At 34.5% G+C, this 19,016-nt stretch overlaps 3 protein-coding genes across 5 annotated transcripts; 1 reads left to right on the top strand and 2 right to left on the bottom strand.

Annotated features, from left to right (window-relative positions):
• Window positions 1-226: 226 nt before the first annotated feature.
• On the bottom strand, window positions 227-3,226 carry LOC143602781 (enhancer of rudimentary homolog). Its single transcript, XM_077079784.1, has 4 exons — window positions 3,156-3,226; window positions 2,334-2,430; window positions 1,321-1,441; window positions 227-493 (listed from the first exon to the last, which is right to left on the bottom strand). Exons 1-4 carry the CDS (start codon window positions 3,156-3,158, stop codon window positions 403-405), a joined length of 312 nt encoding a protein of 103 aa, XP_076935899.1. The 5' UTR covers window positions 3,159-3,226; the 3' UTR covers window positions 227-402.
• A 2,232-nt stretch (window positions 3,227-5,458) lies between these two features.
• LOC143603604 (protein RRC1-like) lies at window positions 5,459-13,597 on the top strand. Of its 2 annotated transcripts, none has more exons than XM_077080361.1 (19): window positions 5,459-5,610; window positions 6,160-6,303; window positions 6,393-6,525; window positions 6,693-6,735; window positions 9,003-9,090; window positions 9,169-9,321; window positions 9,416-9,532; window positions 9,624-9,789; window positions 9,998-10,110; window positions 10,257-10,328; window positions 10,412-10,633; window positions 11,023-11,081; window positions 11,213-11,294; window positions 11,394-11,531; window positions 11,611-11,835; window positions 11,908-12,647; window positions 12,751-12,914; window positions 13,011-13,243; window positions 13,388-13,597. In XM_077080361.1, exons 2-18 carry the CDS (start codon window positions 6,229-6,231, stop codon window positions 13,220-13,222), a joined length of 2,802 nt encoding a protein of 933 aa, XP_076936476.1. In that variant the 5' UTR covers window positions 5,459-5,610; window positions 6,160-6,228; the 3' UTR covers window positions 13,223-13,243; window positions 13,388-13,597. The 2 variants fall into 2 exon arrangements, with proteins under 2 accessions (XP_076936476.1, XP_076936480.1); XM_077080365.1 differs by having other exon boundaries at window positions 9,003-9,060; window positions 13,388-13,596.
• Window positions 13,598-13,746: 149 nt separating this feature from the next.
• LOC143602771 (receptor-like protein kinase ANXUR1) lies at window positions 13,747-17,265 on the bottom strand. Of its 2 annotated transcripts, XM_077079779.1 has the most exons (5): window positions 15,924-17,265; window positions 15,316-15,845; window positions 15,045-15,239; window positions 14,804-14,904; window positions 13,747-14,265 (listed from the first exon to the last, which is right to left on the bottom strand). In XM_077079779.1, exons 2-5 carry the CDS (start codon window positions 15,655-15,657, stop codon window positions 13,830-13,832), a joined length of 1,074 nt encoding a protein of 357 aa, XP_076935894.1. In that variant the 5' UTR covers window positions 15,658-15,845; window positions 15,924-17,265; the 3' UTR covers window positions 13,747-13,829. The 2 variants fall into 2 exon arrangements, with proteins under 2 accessions (XP_076935894.1, XP_076935891.1); XM_077079776.1 differs by lacking the exons at window positions 13,747-14,265; window positions 14,804-14,904; window positions 15,045-15,239 and having other exon boundaries at window positions 15,669-15,845.
• Between the last annotated feature and the right edge of the window lie 1,751 nt (window positions 17,266-19,016).

Here is a 19,016-nt window from a genome sequence, read left to right as displayed (position 1 = left end):
GAAAAATTGTTATAAATAGATGAAGAATAAAAAAAATTCAAAGTTATTCAAACTCATTAAGTAGAGTTCTTCACAATTTGCTATTTTTTATCCGTTTGGAATAGAGGTGCACAAAATCGGGTATTATTTAAACCTGGAACCGGGTAGGAACTTTGAAACCGCTGCCACGTACAAAGTAAAAAATCCTAGCTAATTTGCATTTTGTTAATATAAGCAGTATTAATGATCAATCCCAAACCACCCAAAAAAAAACAAGAAAACATAGGTGACAAACTGTTGATAACCTTCCCACTTGAAGCACAAACCAAGTTTTACAAACCTAAGAGTGTGCATTTGAAGTTGAAGTTAGAATACAAGTGCAACGATAATCTGGTATGATATACAGAACAAGATTGTCACCAATCAATGGGCCAATTTCTTAAGGTGATTAAACATCCTTTGTCTGATCCATTGCCGATCATTTGGCAGGTATGCCTGGATTGAGTGATCATAACTGCAAGCCAAAATAATATCTGTTTAGCAACAAAAGCGACGTTTCATGTAACAAGGAAGACTTTGATATTCATGTAGCATGTACAAAGCAAATATACACCAAAAGTGTGCAATTTTGACCCACTTATGAATGAAAGAGTCAATCTGGGTTATTTTTAATCTAAAATGGGTTAAACAAAATGGTATAGAGATATAAACTGTTAATGGGCCCCCAAAGTATTATTCTAATGCATAATACGATCTAGTCTTGCTTTTGTAATCCTATATAATGCATTAAAAAAATAGACCTAGGGGATGGGTCACTTTATTCAAAGATGTTGACTATTATTCTAACAGACTAACTTTTAGTCTTGTTTTCTAATCACAATTAATGCAATATTGATTATACAAAGACAAAAGGTGTTTTCATGTGATCCTGCCACCTCCAGCATAAAGTGTGAAAATTGAGAACTTTGAAATTAAATTGATGTATTCAAAAAACAATGTGGACTGAGACAGTAATTCTAAAATTCAAAGATCACCAAAAAAATAAAATCTGCATAATATTCTTAACAGCAACCGACTAATATATATTTCATATATACTCGCATGCAACCGACTAATACATATTTCATATATACTCACATGCCTTGTACACCTTGTACATTCTCACACACCTTCTAGGGTTTTTAGTAACTATAACCAACCATTGCTTCATCAATTCAAGTATGCAGGACATAAAATTCACAAATTTATTTAAGACCAGAAGGGGTTTCAAAGTATTTGATTTTACATTGTTTTAGCAGTTAGTAATGAATAATAATTATTAAGAATAAGAAGAAAACGTACACTAAAGCACTCAAGTCAGTAAGGCCATCAATGAAATTATAGAGATCTTCAATGTCATAAGTAATATTTCTCATAGCTGGATTCAATTCCTTAAGTTTTCTTTCATATAGTGCACATATACCTGCACATAGCACATGAAAAATTTAGACAGTATTGCACACAGTAGTAGATTAAACATATAATGAATGAAACTTGTATGTATACAACTATACACAGTTTTTAGCACACAGTAGTAGATTAAACACATAAGAATAAAATTTGTATGTATACACATTTTTTAGCACACAGTAGTAGTTTATCATTCTTGCTATCCATGATATGTTCAAAATAATAATCTCTTAGTAAACTTAATTTTTTGTCACTAATATCATTGAGCATCTACCTGGTAAAACAGCTAATCGCTAGGCAAGCTGTCTGGTGCAGTTTATGAATATATGAGTGAATATACTCCAAAACAATAAACTTACAGCTATTACAGTGCTGGAGATTTCAAAGTAATTTTAACCTGCTGCATGTATAGAAATTTATAAAACAACTATATGCAATTAAGTATGGGTTTAGACTATGTAGCATTCAATGGTGTGGCTTTGGATGATTGGGTCTAAATAAGTTTGAATGATTTTGACCTCTGATTGGCCTGGCGGTCCTCTTCTTTAAAAGAAAAAAACTTTACAGCATTTAGTAACTCCTCAAACATAAAGTTTAACCAGATGAGGCCTAGAGAGTGTCATTTATCATTGTGAAGCAAATAAAAGAATCAAACACACTTCAACATCATAACTAGTCCTCCTGACACTAAATAAATTATAATTTACATATTAAGTTTTACAGGAAATATGTAATGGTAAGTTATCAGGTAACTAATCAATAGAATCGAACACACTTCAACATCATAATCAGTCCTCCTGGCCGCTAAACGGATTATATTTTAGACAATAAGTTTTACAAAAAACACATAAAAGCAAATTATCAACCCTTTTGCCACAAAAACCTTGGGCATAAATTATACATACCATCCATTGCTTGACTTATTGACTCGTAATCCATAAACGTCCTAGTCGCCCGGTTATGAGAAGTCTGCATGAGTATAATTGTGTGCTTGTTGCTAGCCTGCACTCCAACAAAGAACAACAAATAATCAGCACAAGCAACAAAATGTCAGACACGTAAAATCACATATCAGCTCGCTAGCATTTCATATCATTCAACATAATTTACCACACCAAAACCCTGCAAATTAAATCAACATCTAAACCATTCACAATCATTTCGAACAAATCATTCAGATCATGTTACAAATAATGATTACTCAACCAGTCTATCACAGCTAAAAGCTAAAAGCATCTACAGTCGACCACTTGAGCTGCAGAACATTAAGCAGTTAATGCGGAAAAATATCAGATACCGGTCAGGAACCGATATTTGAGATATCGGTTATCGTGGTGGGATATCAATCAATTTAGTAAAATGCATAATTTATATATACAGCAATTTAACACTTAACAATTCAGTATACACTCGTACCATTAACAAATTAACATTGTGCAACTTACAAAACACTAACAATTGTAGCAAGTAGGAACTGATTTAAACACTAAGAGCTAAGAACTAAGACATCAAAAACTGATATCGGGAAATTCAGTGATATATCGGTCCAATATCGGTCAAATAAGAAATTTCATATAATATTATACATCATCAGATACATCTGAAGCATTAAATAATGAAAGTAACAAAAACGCGATAGCTAGGGTTTACAGGACTCGAATAAATTGCATATACAAATATCACGAGAACGCTTCGTAAATCAATTCATAATGATTGTGAGAGCTCACCATTAGAGATTCGCCGGGGGTTGACCGTTGACCGGAGCTATGAGCACTGCGTCGTCTTCTTCGAGTCTTTTGAATCAAAAAGAAAAAGAAAAAGAAAAAGCAGAATTGCTTCCGGTGTGGGTTCTTTTTAGCTTTTGGGAAATACAGTAGTAACCCCATGGTTTCAATAAAACTTTAAATTGGTCCTCTTATGTTTCACAATGCAATGTTAGATCCAAACATAAGAAGATAAGACGGAACGGACGACAAAATTCGGGTATTGAGTTAATTACATAAAGAAAAAGTTACTGCATTGCGACGGATTTTTGTGATCATATGTGGCGTCTGCATTGAAACACAACATATAAACATATTGTACACTTTTTTAAAAAAATACAATAACTGGTATTGTGAAATTGTTAGAACTTAGAACAAGTGGAGTATTTAATATTTTAAATTTTTAAGTTGATTTTCGGGGTTAGTTTAGGATCCGGTTTTAGATAGTGATAATCACTAACTTTCATATAAAACCATATACACGTACATTCAATCAGTGACGGATTCAGGAATTTTTTTCAATAGGTTCACTGTTTTTAAATGCTCTAATTTTATACCACCGACCATAAAATTTCTGGTTCGATTCGAAGGTTTGGGTCGGTTCAACGATTCGGGTAAGGTAAGATTCATTACATAACATAAATATGATAAATTAACAAAAAACAAACATCGTCATAAAAAGGATAACATACATAATAAAGATACGATTGGCTTTTAAAATTAAAAAAAAACTTACTTATAGTTGTTCTCTACAAGTTTTCATCTTTTGAAAACGTTGCATTACATCTTCGATCGAAACTTGTTGAATGAACCCTCTTTCAATGTAACAAATGCAAGTATCGTTCAAGAATCCATCACCCATCCTATTACGCAATTCCATCTTCAAATGCTTCATTGAAGAAAAACTTCTTTCAACACTCACCGTTGCAACGGGTAACACTAACGATAACTTTATTAAACGATAGACCAACGGGAAATCGATGTATTTTCTTGTTTCCGCCATCTTTTTGGCAACTTCACTTGCCCCATTCAAGTTGTCAAACCGTGTATCTTCTTTCACATTAGCAATGTAATTGCCTAGTTCATAGATAAGCTTGTGTTGTTGATCAAAATTAAAATCACATGGATACATCTCGGCCAACTTTAGCAAATTTAGTTTATCAAAGGCTCCAAAATTAAGACACGGGCTCAAAAAACTCATATAAATAAGCAAGGTAGTGGTTACCTCGTTAAAACAGTTACCAAGCTTTTGATATTGCATATCGAGAACCATGTTAAAATTGTTGACCACATAATGGTGACGATTAGTAATGCCAGTCTTTTTTCTTTGATTTTTCAGGTCAACAACCATTTCAATATCATATTTCTCACAAAAAGGATGTGACACCTATCAAAAGTGAGTCAAAACCTTCAAGTCGATAGGTTTGTAATTCTTCTTTAGTAGCTTTGACTAGCTTAACCGCATTCAATATATCTTGATCTTTTCTTTGAAGTGCTTCACACAATGTGTTAGTAACACCTGAAATGTGTTTCATCAAATGTAGATAAAACACAAAAGTATACGTTCTCATGTATAATTGAAGTCCATTTGCTAGACTTTTATGAGCATCAAGTTCTCCTGAATTTTCTATATATTCAAGCACATCAATAACACTAGAGAAAACAACACAAAACGCGTCGGTTACCGTGATAGGCTAAACCGATACCGATACCAATAAAGCAACATAAGTATCGGTGTATGTATTATCGGGACCGGTAACTATATAGTTTTTATCGCCCACTTGTCGGCATCTTTTAAAACATTAGTACTAGTGTCGATGTTATTGGACCGATAACGGTATTTGTTTTTTTTTTATGATTTTTGATCGATGTAAAAACTCTGCCATAACGCACGAGCATGTTTGGTAGTTTATAAATAAAGTATACAAAAAAATCTTTAGTGTTGACTATTGAGCTGTGTTTTTACCATTGAGAGTTAATAAAATAATATTTTTTATTTCCTACCTTGTTAATCTTATAGTAATCGGAGATGTAGTTGGAGCTCAGATTACCCATTGGACCATGTGGCAATATGAGTGTTGACTAATTTGTTATTTGGTTTAGTTTCAATGTTAGATGGTCTTATAACCGGATACCAATAGTTCACGTTGACTCGCAATTGAAATTCACAAGTATCACCAACCGTCTACACATCGTTTTAAATATGTTTTTTATATCATAAATATCATACGCTCTCTGTTACAAACTTAATCGATACCAACCGAACTCGCTAAGCTAATGCACACACACAGTTGTTTCTTATTATTCACGGAACCATTTATCACGCACAAAGACCCAATAATAAAAAGTTGTCGCCTCCACCTCCGGAGACCGGATTATTGCCTCCTGAATCAGTTTTCGCCGCCGATCGAACATCACGGTAACTTTTAATTCTATATCTAATAACTATAACTTAAATCGTTTATTGAATCCGGATATTTAGGTTAAAATTGCGTTAATTGAAACATGAAACATCACCTGTTAAAAATTAGGGTTTTTTTCTAATTGTGTGTGCTGCTGTTTATTTTGCGGTTAATCGGTTTAGATTGAAACTGTTAGGTAGTAGTATTCGAAGAATGTAGAAGCTTTGGTTTGAAATAAATGCTTCATGTGCTAGGGTTTGCTTCTGTTTATATATAAAACTAGGTTACAGATGCAATATGTTGGTTTGGTTTTATTACAGATGGAGCTCATTTTGTGATGTTAGAGCGCGTTTAGGTCTAATTTGTTATTTGAAATGTTTGATTATGTAAAGACATTATGAAACTCGTGTCGTAAAACTCTACGGGTTCTGTTTAACTGTTGCTTTCTGCATTTATGGAGAATGTAATTGTCATTGTAAAAGTGTTTTAAGTGGTTGAAGTTAATGAAACTCGTGTCGTATGAAAGGAGTCAATGAATTTGTCTACAACTTATTTGCTTGTTTCAGGTTAACGACTTAACGTGTGTTCTCGTATTTGAGTTTTTGGGAAACGCATGAAAGCTATTTGACGGAAAGATGAGTTCTTTTTCAATTACAAGGAAGAAGACGCCTTTTCAAAAGCACCGCGAAGAAGAAGAGGCGAAGAAAAAGGTAAGATTCTTGTGAGAATCTGTTACTGGAAATAGGCTTACATCTTTTGTAAGAATTCTAACAGATTGATTGAATGGTTATATATGCAGAGGGCTGAGGATGAAACAGCTCGTCTATATGCTGAATTTCTGGAGTCTTTTCAAGGAGATAGTGCGTCCGGGTTAAAATCTTTTGTTCGAGGTGGAACGGTTAACCCAGACGACAAAGTGAAGTCTGATACAGGTCAGTTTCTGTTAACAGATCTTCACATGCATTTTCTAGTTTGATTATTTAATATTAAGTTTTTGAGTGTGATATTGTTTTGTGCATATATATGGATAAATGAATGATTTATTTTTTATGGACACATTAATAAGCAAATGGGCCTTTTATTCATGCACAAATCGCAGGTGGAAATTCCAAAGATGTATCTGGTTCAAAGAAGGGGAGTAGGTAACAAATGCTTTTGATTAACTATGTTCCAATGCTCTTATTATAAGGTTTTCTGAATGTAGAACCTATAAGGTGATGGTGTCATCAGACTTTTGCTTATTTGTTTAGGATGATAGTTTTAGAAGCTAGGAGGCTTGTTATATGTTGCTCATAAATTGATTTAATTTAAGGCCCGCTATGCAATAATATATTGAATGTGAATCATGCTACCAAGTTCACATTTTTATATCCAACTCTTAATCTGTGCAATTAGTTTTACTTCCCTCATATAGGATCCTCATGGTCTGAAGTGTTTGTACACACTCTTGAGTCCTGACCGAAGAATTAACTTTTTGTATAAAATGTAAAGTTTGGATTATGGCTTTTAACTATCTGTTTGCAACTATGGGTATATTTCATAACTGGGATTGAGCTTGGTAGGGTTTAGGTTTTGCGCATAAAAATTTTGGTTGGCCCTGGAAGGCTAGGGTTTGGCTTGTTACTCCCCAAGCTTGAATACTTTGAGCAAAAGCTGTGTTCTCATAGACCTTGAATTTGGGCTTGTATAAACATTACTCTTATCTCTGCTTTTCTAGGGTTGGCTCATTTGTGCTCATATAATGATAATAATAATAATAATAATAATAATAATAATAATAACAATAACAATAATAATAATGACATAAGGTCGATCTTTCAGATGACTTTGCAGTTAAATTTTTCTATAGGGTTGATAGACAAGTGTCATTTGTGCTTACTGATTTACTAACACCTAGCCACTCTAGGGTTGTACTCATAGTCACATAAATCGCTCAGTATGCCGCGAATTTCGTTTTGGTACGAAATGTACCGGATCGGAATTCTTTATCGTTCCGATCGTTGTTCAATTCGTGTACCCAATTCGCCAGTCCGTCGATCCAATCTAACGAATTTGGTGTCCCAATTGAACAAAGTTGGTGTTCTAATCTAATGAATTCGGTGTTCCAATTGAACGAATTCAGTGCCGATGGTTCATTGTCTCGCCGGAAAGAGGAAGAAGGAATAGATGATGAGGAAGATGGAGAAGAAGGGAGCGGCTATATGTTATTTTAGGGTTTAAAAGTTTATATAATTTAACATGAACTCCCTATTTTTTCATCCTTAACATTTAGTCCCTAAAGTTTATAATTTTTTACATAAAAACTATTAAAAATGTAAAATTAATTTGTGTATTCTAACAATTCACCCCCTCTATTCTCACTAGTTTACGTTTGATCCTTAATAAAAAAGAAAATCAAAATGAATAGAATATGATAAAATATGAGAAAAGAAAGTAGTCAAAATAAAAATGAATCAGCACGTTCAATAAAAAAATTTCTTCTTCCCAGATTCTTCTTTTTTTTTCTTATGACACGAGAATTCAATCCGGATTCTTGGATTTTGACCACAAAATAGAAATCCGCGTTTGAATTCGGATGGGGGTTTGAATTGAAGTTAATAAAGAGTAAACCAAACTTATATTTATACATAAAAAGTATTAAATTAAATTTATAATATATATAAATTATAAGTAGCTAGTTTTTTATTTGGGTGCATCGAACCGAACTACATGGTACACCGTACCGGTTCGTACCGAAATGAACCTACCCCCCTCCGTACCGAATTCGTCTAGCCTAGCGAACCGGGTATCCAAAACGCGTAGCTGTACCGGAGCGTACCACGATTTATGTGACTATGGTTGTACTAGACTTTACTATGTAGTCTTCTTTCCTTCACCACATTCTTTTAACAATCTTAAATCAAGATTTTAGTAACCGGTACAAGAATGTGAAGGCTGCATGTTTTTATAGTTAAGAGAAGTAACTAAAGTCGAGCTTCTTGGTTGGCCAGACTAGCCTAAAGTATCATTTTCCTTGTGAGTGGGTGTTTGGGTTGACATGTCTTGATTCTGGTCTTCATATGAAGCATTCTGAAGTTCAGTCGGTCGCTCTTTTAGTTTTCTTTGGTCGTTTTATTCAATCAAGCAATATAGTTTACACAAATGTGATGTGGATCTGAGGAAGATCGTATTAAGTATGGATGTGGTAACAACACATAAAGTACACTAATACTGTAATAACCATCTTATGTGATGAGGATCATTATCACGATGGATTCACTTTTTTTTTGTAACCACCATTCTATAATCTAGAATCTAGGTAGGGGTATCATTGTGTGCATGTTTGAAGCATAGAGAAGCAGACATATACATGTGGTCTAGACCGTGCCTCATGTAGTGAACATTACACATCGTTATATTTCCTCTGCAGATATGTTCCTTCTTTCATACCTCCTTCTATGGCAACCAAGGGTAAAGAAGAGAAAAAGGTTAGTGAACAGATGAAGCATTCTTCTGCTGTTAGTTACCTTGTTGATTCTTGTATTTGTGATTTTGACTTTCTATAGTTGGTTCTAACGATCTTCTACTACTAACAGAAAGAAGAAGAGAGGCCAAAACACAAAGGAAAAGGGAAGGCTAGGAATATAGATTTTTTTATGGAGGAACTAAAACGTGAACAAGAAATGAGAGAAAGGCGAAACCAAGAGCGAGAACAATGGTCAGATGGGCGTCACACTGCTACTTCAACTGTACGATATATTACTTAATAAATTATTCTTTTTCTCATATTCAGTTTATAATTGCTTTTACACTTAATATATTTGTGTCTAAACTTTGTTTCAGTTATCTAGTCGGTTTGACGAGTTGCCTGATGAATTTGATCCAAGTGGGAAGCTTGGGTCCTTGGATGATGGAGATCCTCAGACCACCAACCTTTATGTTGGGAATCTTGCACCTCAGGTTAGATTGTGAATTGTGATGCTAACACGGTTCTTAATTTGGTTAGGTAATGCAAGTTGACCTTTTTGTTTCTTTCGCCAACTTGTTCTAGGTAGATGAAAACTTTCTTTTGCGAACATTTGGAAGATTTGGACCCATTGCTAGTGTGAAGATAATGTGGCCAAGAACAGAAGAGGAGCGCAAGCGCCAAAAAAACTGTGGTTTTGTGGCTTTTATGAACCGTGCAGATGGACAAGCTGCAAAAGATGAAATGCAAGGTTAGGTTCTTTTAAGAATTATTAGCATTTTAACTTCCACATAAGATGAAACTGAAAACACTTGTTGAAGGGAGAACTGACATGATTTGTAGGATTTGTAGACTGAAAATCCAGTAGTTTTTGAAGCGTAGTTGAATCATTTATGCAGCATTTAAATCACAAACGTTTATTAGCTTCAATGGTATTCAAAAGTTATTTAATGTTGCAGGAGTGGTCGTTTATGATCATGAATTGAATATTGGGTGGGGTAAATCTGTTTCTCTTCCTTCTCAGTCACTCCCCGCTCCTCCTCCAGGACAAATGGCCATCAGGAGTAAAGAGGTGTGCTACATTTTATATTTCTGAAAGACTGAAACTGTTTTGTTACCACAAGTATGCAATATGAAGATTATTGGAGATAATTATTTAAAATAGTAATGGTAATGACTTTGCATGGGTCTTATGAGATTATGGTTTGTGGAATGCAGGGTGCCACTGTGATCTTATCAGGTCCATCTGGACCTCCAGTAACTTCTATCCCAACTCAGAACTCTGAGCTGGTAGGTTAACCTTGTATGCTACTTTATCTTTGCAGAAAATAAAATTATTGCAAATGTAATATTATGTTAACCTTGATGACCAGGTTCTAACTCCCAATGTGCCTGATATAAACGTTGTTCTGCTTGAAGATGTTCGTCTTCGTAAAGTAATTGATACAATGGCTCTTTATGTTCTTGATGGAGGTTGTGCTTTTGAACAAGCTATAATGGAAAGGGTTCGTGGAAACCCTCTTTTCAGTTTCTTGTTTGAACTTGGTTCTAAGGAACACACTTACTATGTTTGGAGGCTGTATTCCTTTGCTCAGGTACACACTTAAGTCGATGCATCCTTGCACATGTGATTGAAGTACTCTTTACTTTTAATGACTAAACAGTAGCACATCAAACTTACTTTCTACACCAAAAAACAAGTATTATTTGATTTAGAATTCACCTTGATTTAGAACTCAGTTTCTTGATTTAGAACTCAGTCAAGTCACCTTGCAACCTTTTTTACCCTTTATGAAGAATATACTTATGAAATTAATGCTTAATGCATGTAATTATGTATATAACAAAAAACACAACATATACTAGGGAAGCATAGAAACGTGTAATGACACTTGCCGAACGTGATAGTATTCATTTCTATTAGTTTCTGGAATATGAGATATTATATTGAATAAAAGAATAATCTTTGGTCTCTCAAATGCAGGGTGATACTTTGCATAGGTGGCGAACTGAACCTTTCATCATGATAACTGGTAGTGGGAGGTAATAACTGCGCAGAACATATCTTGATGCTTCTAATTATTCATATGTTGTATCTACATGTTTCGCGACTTCATCTTTATTTGATTTTCGCTTAAAAATCATAATTTATGATATACCATTTGGTTGTGCAGATGGGTCCCACCTGCTTTGCCAGCAGGCAAAAGCCCAGAAGATGAGGAGACTGGAGCGACATTTGCTGCTGGAAGAAGCAGGGTACTATATTGTTAACATATTCCTTTCAGTTACACTTAATTCGGCTATATGTCCTGGAATTATATATAACACTTTTTAATTGATTCTTCTATGGGGCAGCGTGTGGAGGCTGAACGTACACTAACTGATGCACAAAGAGACGAATTTGAAGACATGCTTCGTGCGTTGACTTTAGAAAGAAATCAAATAAAGGAAGCAATGGGTTTTGCATTAGATAATGCTGATGCTGCTGGAGAGGTATGATGACATTAGAACTTACAAACTTGTGATATATTGTAGTGTCCATCTGTTGCTGAAGCAACTCTATTTGTTACAGATAGTTGAAGTGTTGACCGAGTCTTTGACTCTTAAGGAAACACCAATACCCACTAAGGTTGCAAGACTCATGCTTGTTTCAGACATTCTTCACAATAGTAGTGCTCCTGTAAAGAACGCATCTGCTTACCGTACCAAGTTTGAAGCCAATCTTCCTGATATACTTGAAAGCTTTAATGATCTGTATAGATCCGTCACAGGAAGAATCACTGCAGAGGCCCTAAAGGTAAATTTCAACCTGTTTTCAGCCTGAACCGGTTTTAACCTGTTTTCAAGTCTAACTATTCTTATCTACCAGGAACGAGTGCTAAAAGTTCTTCAAGTATGGGCTGATTGGTTCCTGTTTTCGGATGCATATGTAAACGGGTTACGATCAACGTTTCTTAGATCCAGCAACGCTGGTGTTGTCACGTTTCATTCCATTTCATCGGAAACTGAGGACAGGACTCATTATGATGACACTAGAGACGATGGAAAGATCAATCCAGATGCAGCATTGGCTATAGGAAAAAGTGCAGCCATGAAAGAACTGATGAGTCTTCCTCTTGCTGAGCTGGAAAGGCGGTGCCGCCATAACGGGCTATCTTTAGTTGGTGGCAGAGAAATGATGGTTGCTCGGTTGCTTTATCTGGAAGAATCAGAAAAGCAAAGGGGTTATGAAGTCGCTGACAATTTAAAATATTCACAGAATTATCCAAGAGAAAGTACTGTTGATACCGGGCCTGTGGGATTTTCAGGAAGGAATCAACAAGTGGAAGATGACATAAAGATTCCAACCTTAGCCTCAAAGATTCCAATCCCACAACCTGAGTTAAAACCTTTTCCTAGTAAAACGAAACCCGATTCTGTACTGCCTGCCTCTAAGTGGGCCAGAGAAGAAGATGAAAGTGATGATGAACAAAAAAACAGTAAAAATCTTGCATTGGGTTATTCTTCTTCTGGAAGTGAGAATGCCGATGGTGGGTTTAGTAACACGGAGGCAGTGGAGCCCACACGCGTTCTCACGAGTTCTGATAGTGGACTAAGTGAAGAAAAGAGGTATGCTTATACAGTTATACTTCATTTTAATTGAAAGTATTAGTTATTCTAGCTACTACTAGGATCATGGGTGTTTGGCTAATTGATTGTTCCACTTGCGCAGGCAAAAGTTGAGGCAGATTGAGGCGGCTTTGATTGAGTATCGTGAATCCCTGGAAGAGCGGGGAATAAAGAAAGAAGAAATTGAAAAGAAAGTGACGGCGCATCAGAAACATTTGCAGTATAAATACGGGTTAACGGATGCCAGTGAGGATGCATCAAACAAGAGTATGTTTTTAACATTTGGTGTTTTGTGGTTTGGATGTCCTTTTTCCTGACTTTTTGAATATATTGATAATAATATATTTATATATAATGACACAGGAGGGGCATCATCTGCAGATAGAAGGGAGAAAAGAGAGGATTCACGTGAATCTTCTAGAAAGCGTCACAGAAGTCGTAATGACAGTGAAAGCCCACCGAGGAAATCATCAAGTAGAGACCGGGAGAAGGGTAGAAATTATGATCCACAAACTGAAAGAGACCATGATAGAGATAGACGTAGAGACAGAGACAGGGACACCAGGAGAAGATGAACTCAGCTGGAACTCTTACGTGTGATGAAAGTAAGCTAATATATTTGCCCTGTTTTGACTTGTTAGAGATTGAACGCAACTTTAGCTTATTCTAGTTGGCACAATAATTTTCTCTCTGATCTCGTGTTTAATGTTTGATAAAATTGCAGGTTTTTCATGGTTTAGCTCTGCAAACAGCAGCGTGATGTGGATGATGATAAAAGCCTGAACCGCAGTTTCCAGTAGATGGTGGACATTCTGGCATTTTATGTGGGATTTTGATATGATTAATAGATCATATATGCTCTAAAAGACATGGTAACCTTTTCTTTTTGCGTCCTGTAACGAATCTGAATGTTTTGTTCTGCGTACGATAAATATTTTGTATAACATATACTTTTCTGTTAGTTTATGCTCGTTATCGTTAAAGTGGTTCATTAGAAGTCGACAATGGACGAATGTTTCTGATTGATGAATACAGTTAAAGATTTATCATTTATGGTATCCCTGATAGTACAAATAGAATTATTTTAACAATCCGGCTCAAACCTAAGAACAAAAACTTTTTATTCCTACAACATGACGTAGACAGAAACCAATATGTGATTAATTCTTCCGAGAAGAGAACCTATATGGGTCTAAATTCAAGGCCTTGCACAGTAATATCCTCAAGCGACATGTCATAACTGGAGAATTGAAGATGCATGTCAATCGTTTTAATGTTACTATGCATTTGAAATTCATATAAATGTACTTCCATCCAACCATCTCTCCTCTGTTTTGGAAGGCCTTTTATCACGGGTCTAATCGACGGGTTGTAGGTTCTTTCGATATTCAAATTCTCTCTGATAACCGGGGTTTTAGGAGTACGTAAAAAGATGTTATACGCTTCAGAATCAGAATTTTTATCAACCACTTGCAAAGGAGGGTTAATAGCATGGTAGTTCTCTGGTAATTCGTACACAAGGAAAGCTGCATATGGTGTTTCAGGTGACAGCATTTTGGAGCTAAATTTGCAGAAAATACCAAATGTTTTAGAGATACAATAAGCCACTTGTCCAAATCTGTGAAAGCACATATTGCATTTAATAAAATGTTAGAATTTGACAGGTAGCATATACATACCCAAGACATTTAAATGCAAGTGTTCCATGTGTTAGAATCCATCTCATATATGCGATCAGTTAATATGAGGACATGCTCACTAAAAAGAGGAAAAAGGTTCCGTTGGACCTTTTACGGTAGCTATCATGGGAAAACTTAAAATATACGAGAAAACAACTTTTAAACAAGAATTTTTTTAATTCTTTTTATATCTTATTAGTATTTGCCAAAAACTAAAACAACAAAACTATATGTAGTTAGCGAATTACATATATGTAACTCATAAGCTACATATTATGATGTATCTCCTATGTGATACATATATGTAACTTCTTGAGATACAATTTTTTATTCAAAGAAACGATAAATTTTTTTTGATTGTTTGGTAGCTAGTAATTTTCTCGTTCTTCCCATAACTCAATAGTTTTCTCATGAACCCTCCCAATATATATACACACACACAAACACACAAATTAGTCTAGGAAATAACAAAAGAACCTTGTTTCGGGGTTGGAGTCCCAATACCATTCGTTTTCTTTCAAAACCGCTTTTGCAGGCAGCATTAGACATCTCTTCCCATCTTTGGCTAGAGAAAACCACTGAAAATAATAACATATACAAAGTACTTGTTTAAAAATCATGGATTGTTTCCCTTTAAATAGATAGAACTGTGTTAATGCTGAACGTATATCTTTTACAACGCTGAACGTAAATATGATATAGTTATGATAAAATATACCTCTTCACCAGAATTGATTAAAAACCCCTCGGAAAGAATGTGGTACAGTTCCTTCTTTGTTTTCCATTGCACACCGTCTTTTGACAACTTAATTATTTCTTCATAATCAATCGGCAACTTTTGTTCCCAATATGTCTCTGTGTCTGGTATAGGTTGCATGTCAACCTCATCATTGGTTAACACTTCATGTTCTACCTATAAAACACAATGTAAACAATACATAAATCATAGAAAATAATGTAAGTAAATAAATTGTTGTTTGTGAGCTTACTTTCTCCAGGGGGCGAAACTCGATGCTTTCTACTAGTATATTTGAACACCACTGGGTGTAAAACATAATTTCAAGATCAACGGCTTTTTGTTGACTAGTAAACTGATACAATTCAACCGTCAACCATCCATCTTCTCTCTTGTCTGATACGAACAAATAAGACTTATCTTCCTCCCCTTCCAACTTGTATGAGAGGCCTATATATTGTTCATTACTATTCTTCCTTTTGAACACAAGGTTTACAGTGTACGTGATTTGTGGTGACAAGAATTGCGTTGTGACATGTATTTTGAAATTTTTATTAGATGGTTCATAGCAGCCCACTGCAAATCTGTATAACATATGTATAAGTTATATACTTATCGAATGGTGCATACAACTAGAGAAAAAAAGCGAGTAGGAGGAGCACGTCACCTTGTAGTGTATCTAGGCGTGCATATATAACGGGGAGATTTACTTGCAGTTGAAGTTAAACATGCTTCTATAGATATCATTTCACAATGATCTCCATTCATATTGCGTGAAAACCACTGTCCATCAAACAAGTTCACAATGATATCATTTTACTATTTTGGGAATATGGATAAATGTGAGAGTGTGTCCTTTACCGTTTTGCCCCCGTTAACGAGGATCCCTTGAAGGAGTTCGCTTTCTGATCTATACTTCAAATTTGTCAATTTTACTCCTTCACAAAGCTCCTGATTTTCAAGTGCAGCCTCAAGTTCTTCCACAACACGTGACATCATTGGTCGTTCTTTACGAGATTTATTCAGACATTTAAATGCAATGTCCGAATATATATTCAAAGACATCTGATCTATCTGTTGTTTCAGATAATCAAGGATAATCTCTTGTAATTTATTCTGTTCGTGTTTTTTTTCCCACACAGGCACCAGAAATTGACTCTTGCTATTTCCAAAGCATAATCTGCCGAATAACACTTCTAGCAATAACACGCCAAAAGAGTACACGTCAGACTCTTTCGTTAGGTAGGAAGTCTCCATATATGAAGGATCACAATACCCATATGTGCCAGCAACTTGGGTGATAATACCCGTGTAATTCTGATTAGCAGGTGCTATCTTTGATAGTCCCATGTCAGAAACTTTAGCGTTCCAGTTTTCGTCGAGTAGGATGTTGGCACTCTTTATATCACAGTGGATAATTCTTTCTGTAGTGCCCTTCGCATCATGTAGGAAACTTAGTCCTCTTGCAGCACCAAGGCATGTCTTGAGACGTTGTGTCCATGTGAAATTTATTGAGCTCAAATGATTATCAAGGCTTCCGTTAGATGCATGCTCATATACAAGGATCATTTGACCACCCTCGACGCAGAATCCCAAGAGGGTGATAAGATTTTCATGTGTGTGACGGCTAAGCATCGTGATCTCCTTCCAGAACTCGGTCTCTCCTTGCCCATGTTTACGATCCAGACATTTGATAGCAACCATGGTACGCCCCTTAAAGTGAGACAGCTCTCCTTTATACACCTTACCAAAACCACCACGTCCGATGACTTTGGCTTCATCAAAGTTGTTGGTGGCTGATTTTATGTCTTCAAGTTGGATTTTAAGATGTTCAAACTCCTTCATGAAGGACTCCATTATTTGTTGATCAAAGGCAGAAGTTAAAAAGTGATGTTAATGTACCTAATCAAGCATAATAAAACACATGATGATCAAAGATCGAAAAAGTCTTTAACCAGTCAAAAATCGCAATCTTGATCAGGTGAAGGCTAAACACAGCTACACGTTGGATAGCAAATCAAAAATTCAAAAAGAAATAGTGAACAGAGAAATGCGTTGAATAAGTTTAGATCAGTAGCGTAAAGTGTACTTAAAATGCATAAAACCTCTTAAAATCACTTTACTAAACACGATTAGTCGATTAGTAAATATGGTATGTAGTTTTTTCATCAATTCGTAATTAAGTTGTGTGTTTGTAATGCATAAAAATACCCTCCAGCAACACTTTAGAATCTGTTGACTAAAGATTAGTATTCTGCAGTTTTCTCCCAACATTCTGACCAGACCCCTTGTGTCAAAGTTTTATATTGTTCTGTGCAGGTCTCTATTTATCTAATCCAGCAAGTAGTATTAGTGTGAAGTGCTGCAAAAATCCCGAATATGCGTCGATTAATCCCTGATTAATCGCTAATCCCCACCCCCACTAATTCATTTTGGGCTAGTTGGCCAATTAATCGGTCAATGGTCAAATCCGGCCAAAATCACGATTAATCAGACTTAGTCGATCTTTTCTGGTGAGGTTCCGGCCAAAATCAACAGTTTCCGACTAGACACTGACCAAATTTAGCAGTTTCCAACGAGATTCCAACCAATTTCTGGCCAAAATGTGTGTGTATTTAAAAATGAAAATTACATATAAAAATGTGTGCGTGTGTATAAAACTGAAAATCATACATTAAAGTCCGATCCGATTAATCTTGATTAATCTCTAGTCCTCATCCCACCGCCCAACTAGCGAATAGTGATTTTTACAGCACGAAGTGTGTGGTATATCGGGAGGGTTCACGAGAAAAACACAATGTTACTAAAAACCGAGAAAACTACTACTAGCAAATCATTTATGTTTACATTTCTTTTAATTGTATTAGAAATGTAATACGTACATACATACATACATACATACATACATACATACATACATACATAGGATGAGTATCATTACGGAACTCTTAGATTATTTAAGAACTTGAAGGAACTCTTGAAAACTAACGTTTTTTTTTATAAAAAATTTTGTATGTTAATGTTATTTGAGTGTAGTTTATCATTTTTTATATCTATATTTACGGTTACAATTTTGAAAATTAATTTTTGTACATATCTATGTTTTTTACACATCTGTAAATTTGTTAATACATAAACTTTACACATATGTAAACTTGTGATTAATATATGTAATAAAAAAATATATATAATATGATAAAACAACTCTTAAACAATGTTAATATATAAAAAAAAAATTAAAAAAATGTTTGGTTGTTAAGAGTTCTTAAGATTTCTTAATTTTTTTAGAGCTCTTAAATGATACCAACCTTATATACATATAGGGGAAGTTAACGTACAAATGAAATTAACGTGCTAATTGTGAGAATCAAGTAGCATCATAGTAATTATGTAATTACATCATAGTGTAATAATTGCACTATGATGTAATTACATAATTAGTCTACATGATTCTCACAATTAGCATATTAATTTCATTTGTATTTGATTCAAAATATATATATATATATATATATATATATATATATATGTATATATATATATATATATATATATATACATATGGATGGTTCAAGAGAGAAATGATATTATTGCAAGAAATGCAAGAAATGAATATGGACCACTAGTTTTGTTTTAAGTTTTAAATGCTTAAAGCTAAATAATGAAAGTATTAATTATTCTCTTTCTTCAATTAATATAACTAATAAATAATAATACTTATTTACTTAATTAATATAACTAATTAAATTATTATAGTTGGAAAATATTAAGAACTCATTTATTTTATAACTTATTTTTTGTGTCTTGAATTTTTATTCTACACAAGTATAATTTATTCATACATTAAAATTTCTTTCTATCCAAAGCTAATTTCTTCCAACTCAATATATTAATACCCGTCAAAACATACTTATATTATAATGAATAATACCAAAAAACTATTTTACATGTGTT

This window comes from Bidens hawaiensis, unplaced genomic scaffold, assembly GCF_021521415.1.
Source record: "Bidens hawaiensis isolate Kalapana, Puna unplaced genomic scaffold, B.hawaiensis_p1.1 tig00001961_1, whole genome shotgun sequence".
Lineage (NCBI taxonomy): Eukaryota > Viridiplantae > Streptophyta > Magnoliopsida > Asterales > Asteraceae > Bidens > Bidens hawaiensis.
The sequence above is the reverse complement of the archived record's forward strand: the minus strand, read 5'-3'. Positions and strand labels throughout refer to the sequence as shown.

What these genes read in the sequence shown, in the direction of transcription:
- LOC143602771 (XM_077079776.1), bottom strand. Translation starts at nt 16,919, where the DNA reads ATGGAGTCCTTCATGAAGGAGTTTGAACATCTTAAAATCCAACTTGAA. An exon ending in TCGTTAACGGGGGCAAAACG is followed by an intron (nt 15,846 to 15,923) that starts GTAAAGGACACA and finishes TTTGATGGACAG; the next exon opens with TGGTTTTCACGCAATATGAA.
- LOC143603604 (XM_077080361.1), top strand. Translation starts at nt 6,229, where the DNA reads ATGAGTTCTTTTTCAATTACAAGGAAGAAGACGCCTTTTCAAAAGCAC. An exon ending in AGATGAAGCATTCTTCTGCT is followed by an intron (nt 9,091 to 9,168) that starts GTTAGTTACCTT and finishes TACTACTAACAG; the next exon opens with AAAGAAGAAGAGAGGCCAAA. An exon ending in ATGCTGATGCTGCTGGAGAG is followed by an intron (nt 11,532 to 11,610) that starts GTATGATGACAT and finishes TATTTGTTACAG; the next exon opens with ATAGTTGAAGTGTTGACCGA.
- LOC143602781 (XM_077079784.1), bottom strand. An exon ending in AATAAGTCAAGCAATGGATG is followed by an intron (nt 1,442 to 2,333) that starts GTATGTATAATT and finishes TGCTATGTGCAG; the next exon opens with GTATATGTGCACTATATGAA. An exon ending in ACTGACTTGAGTGCTTTAGT is followed by an intron (nt 494 to 1,320) that starts GTACGTTTTCTT and finishes TTTGGCTTGCAG; the next exon opens with TTATGATCACTCAATCCAGG.